General features: G+C 39.3%; 1 protein-coding gene across 1 annotated transcript in view; it reads left to right on the forward strand.

Annotated features, from left to right (window-relative positions):
• Positions 1 to 4,036, forward strand: part of PRKDC (protein kinase, DNA-activated, catalytic polypeptide) — a gene marked incomplete at its 5' end in the record, with an annotated part of 202,177 nt that overhangs the window by 65,128 nt on the left and 133,013 nt on the right. The window contains 1 exon segment of the mRNA XM_015568649.1: positions 3,183 to 3,277. Within this exon segment, the coding sequence (XP_015424135.1) occupies positions 3,183 to 3,277 (95 nt within the window).

The raw sequence follows: 4,036 nt of genomic DNA on the forward strand, positions 1-4,036 counted from the left end.
AGTCCTTTATCCATTTTGAGTTTATTTTTGTGTATGGTGTGAGTTGGTGGTCTAGTTTCATTTTTTTGCATGTATCTATCCAATTTTCCCAATACCATTTATTGAAGAGATTGTCTTGACTCCATTGTACGTTCTTACCTCCTTTGTCGAATATTAATTGAGCATAGTGGTTCGGGTGCTCTGCTTGGGCCCCTTTGGTGGGCACCTGATGTGAGCTGAGGAAGCTGCCACTTGTGCCAGGCTTGTGGCTGCTTCATTGAAGCTTCGTCCCAGGCCCAGACTGGCCAATATTTAATGCCAAGGTTGTGACACCTGAGGGGAGTTACTATGCAAATTGAGACTGGTCGCCAATTATATCAGTCTTTAGCCACTCATCCTGAGATACAAGGCATGCTGAGGCCAGCTGCTGTTTATTTGAGGTTTTTGGACCTTGAAAGGTTTGATGAAAGTTTGCAGCATATTTGTATTGCATATTTGAAAATTGCTAAGAGAATAGATCTTAAAATTTCCCATTACAGAAGAAAACATTTTGTAGCTGTATGGTGTTGTATATTTCATAGCCTTATTTTGATGATAATTTTTATTTATTTATACAATATTGAATCAGTATGCAGTATACCTGAAACTGATGTTTCATATTAATTGTACCTCTGTTAAAATTTGCAAATTTTATAGAATAATAATGATAAAAGAAGTTTTTGCTTACTACCTAGGTTAAGAAGTAGAGTATTATCAATATTTTAGAAGCTATCTTGCCCTGATTTAATCAGTCTCCTTTTATGTTACTTGTTCCCTTGCTCTTCTTTTTTGTTTTATTTGAACCTGAAAGGCTGTACTTTTGAGGTTTGGAGATCAGAAAGCATAGACACAACTGTGTAAGCATGTGGCAGTGTTTTCACTTTTAGGTGAAGGATCCTAGGAGATTCTCTGATGAATGGAAACTGACTTCAACTTTTCTGAGAGATTTCAGGAGCATGTTCCAAGGAAATACAGTACATTGACAAGGTCCATCATTAGTCCTGGGAAGCAGAGCTGTCCAGAAATGGTAGGAAGTAAACCAGCACTTGACATCTGAGAGAAATATAGTCAAAGGGTATGGACTGCCCTTTAATTTCTGTATACCTCTCAGTTCCCAGTGTCTTACCCCTGTCTATCAGGAGCAGGCCACAGCACTATTTTCTTGTGGGCTAAATTAGATGATTTATCCCACAGTTAGCTGATCCAGGCTCAACATGAGCAGGAGAAAAATTTTCAAGTACATGGTCCTGGTAGGCCTGGATTCCCAAACAGAAGAATTAGTATTAGGCTCACCTGGCTGTTCTGTCCAGGTCCAAAACCCATACCATAGTATCCTTGTGGAGACGGCTGCCAGCATGTCTCTTTTTTGGATCCCTGCTTGACTTTCTTGTCTGGACCTCCTTGACACTTCTCTTGGGTGTTCCCTTTGTCCTTGTTTGGTCTTCTGTTTCTTTTTCTCAATTGTTGGACTGTAACCATTTGTCTAGGTAAGTGCTCCAAAAGGATAATGAAACTTCTCTTACCTCTCCAAACCAGAAATTTAATCACATCCAAGTGATTCTTTGAGGAAAGTTACCTGAGAGATCAATTTTTTGAGATCTTACATGTTGAATAATATAAATACAAGTTCTAATGTTTTCTTTCTGTATGTTAATGAACTGTTTTGAACACCTTTGGAGAGCCCAGTTTTAGAGTATCATTTTGTCATGTCATTTTTCTACATGCTTACTTTAACTGATTTTGCTAAGATAAAAACACTTGTATTTAGTCTGATCTTCAGAGGCCTCTATATTTCAATTCCAACTTTTGCAGTCTCATCACAAATTGCTCTTCCAAATGAAGCTTCTAGTTTTGCCAGTTTGCTTGCTGATGCCTGTGTTTTTCATCTTGCCCTCCATGTCTTTGCCCAAACCATTCATTTATTTGTAGTATCTTTTATTTTCAGTGTCACATTTGGGTGTTCAACATTGGGGGAGATGTGTACCTTGTGGAACCCTGAGAGGCCCTGCCCCCTCCTGGGATGCAAATTAAAAAAGAACTTCAGATATTTTTGCCAAACCAAATACTAATTTGAAATTCTTGTTTTTAGTCCTCCCCATTTGCCAGCAACACTCTTGGGTTTTTTTGTTCCAGGAAAGTACTCCTTCCCAGTAGGTGTGCAGGGACCCAGCACTGCTTCCACAACTAGAACTTTTTATTCTTAGTTTTCTCTGAGACTTAGTGCCTAGACCTGTCCAGTGTTATTAAGGAACATATTTTTCAGTGAGAGATATGGCTTCTATCTTTGGCCAACCCATGAGTTTATGTGTAGGTAGGTGGTCCAAAGATATTGCTGATGGAATTAATTATTTACATGTACTTGATCATTAGAGATAGAACTAGAAATCTAGGATTACTTTCCAACTAGAGGACCGGTGCACGAAGCTCGTGCATGGGGTCGGAGGGTCCCCTCAGCCTGGCCTGCACCCTCTCACATCTTTGGCCAACCCATGAGTTTATGTGTAGGTAGGTGGTCCAAAGATATTGCTGATGGAATTAATTATTTACATGTACTTGATTGATATGCATTTAAGAGGTTTAGAGTTAACTCTTGGTGTTGACTTGATTTTGGATAGGTTGAAAGCTTTTAAAATTCCTTTAAAAGAATATAAATGTGATACCTAATCTTTTTTTATACTACATTTAATTTTAATGATGTGTGTGGATGTGTGGTCAGAAAGCAGTTCTCAGGTTACGTGCTATGAGCAACTGCAGATATAAGGGGAGGGGGTTCATGTACAGAGAAAAAGCCAGTGCTTCCTTTTTTGGTTTATGTAGTATTTGGGAAGTTTTCTTCTTTCACAAGTATTTTAGGTTGTCCTATGTTTTTGTTTTGTTTCATTAATCCTCATGGAGAGAGAGAAACAGCAATGTGAGAGAAATATTGATTGGTTGCCTCCCATACGTGCCCCAACCCGCAACCCTGACTGGGAATCGAACCCATAACATGCTCCAAACAACTGAGCCACTTGGCCAGGACAGGTTGTTTTATATTGTAAAACATTTGAGTTATTTTTAAGAATAAATTTAATTAATGTGTGTATTGTTTGCTAACATTACTTTTTGTCCTTGTCATTTCTGCTTTATTGTTTTCTTATGTGAGGATCATATTCTGTATTTTACAGGGAAGAAGAGTCTCTGGTAGAACAGTTCGTGTTTGAAACCTTGGTTACATATATGGAAAGTCTGGCCTTAGCACATATGGATGAGAAATCCTTAGGTAGGTCTCGTCCGAGCTTCTCTGTGCATGCCGATTCTGTTTGCCTGATACAGTTTAAGGGCTTTTCACTCAGGGATTAAGCCTCAGCTACTTCTGTCACAGAGTGGTGTGCTTTTCTCACGGCTCCCATTTAGGGTGATACATGTGAAGGGGATATATACCCCTCCAGTGCCTCAGTTCCAGTTTGTAAAAGCGTTCGCCATGCCCTCCTTCTCTAAGAGTCGCCATGTACCCCTGGTGGCCACAGAGGTTGACTGTTGATTGCTCAGAGATCCCGCAGGGCAGATGGGACAATTTTATTGTGAGTTCAATGAAGCCAACCAGTTGCTATGATGACATAAAATGTGAAAGTGTACCGGTTGTACAATGTAAAGGAAGCTGGGTGTGATAACCACTGAGATGTGGTCAGTGTTCCTGAGCTCACTAATGATAACTTAGAAAGTAGAACACAAGTCTCATTACAAGATTGTGAGAAAGCTCTTTTGACTATAATTAAGAAATAAAGTTAATTCAGGAATAGGCTAAAGTAGCTAAGAGAATAATAAATTCTAGACAGAAGCTGTTAGGAACATCATGAATATTTGAGCTGGAAGACTTGTTAGAGATTTCCCCATTCAATTTCCACACTGGTCAGGGCCCAGGTGCCCAGAGAACGTAAACAGCGAATCTAGGTCACATAGCGGCATGGTGGCAGAATTTCTCTTTCATCTATCCAGATTTTGGTTTCTGTTTATTTTTTTAAAAGACATGTTAAACTCT

This window comes from Myotis davidii, unplaced genomic scaffold (assembly GCF_000327345.1).
Source record: "Myotis davidii unplaced genomic scaffold, ASM32734v1 scaffold452, whole genome shotgun sequence".
NCBI classification, from domain to species: domain Eukaryota; kingdom Metazoa; phylum Chordata; class Mammalia; order Chiroptera; family Vespertilionidae; genus Myotis; species Myotis davidii.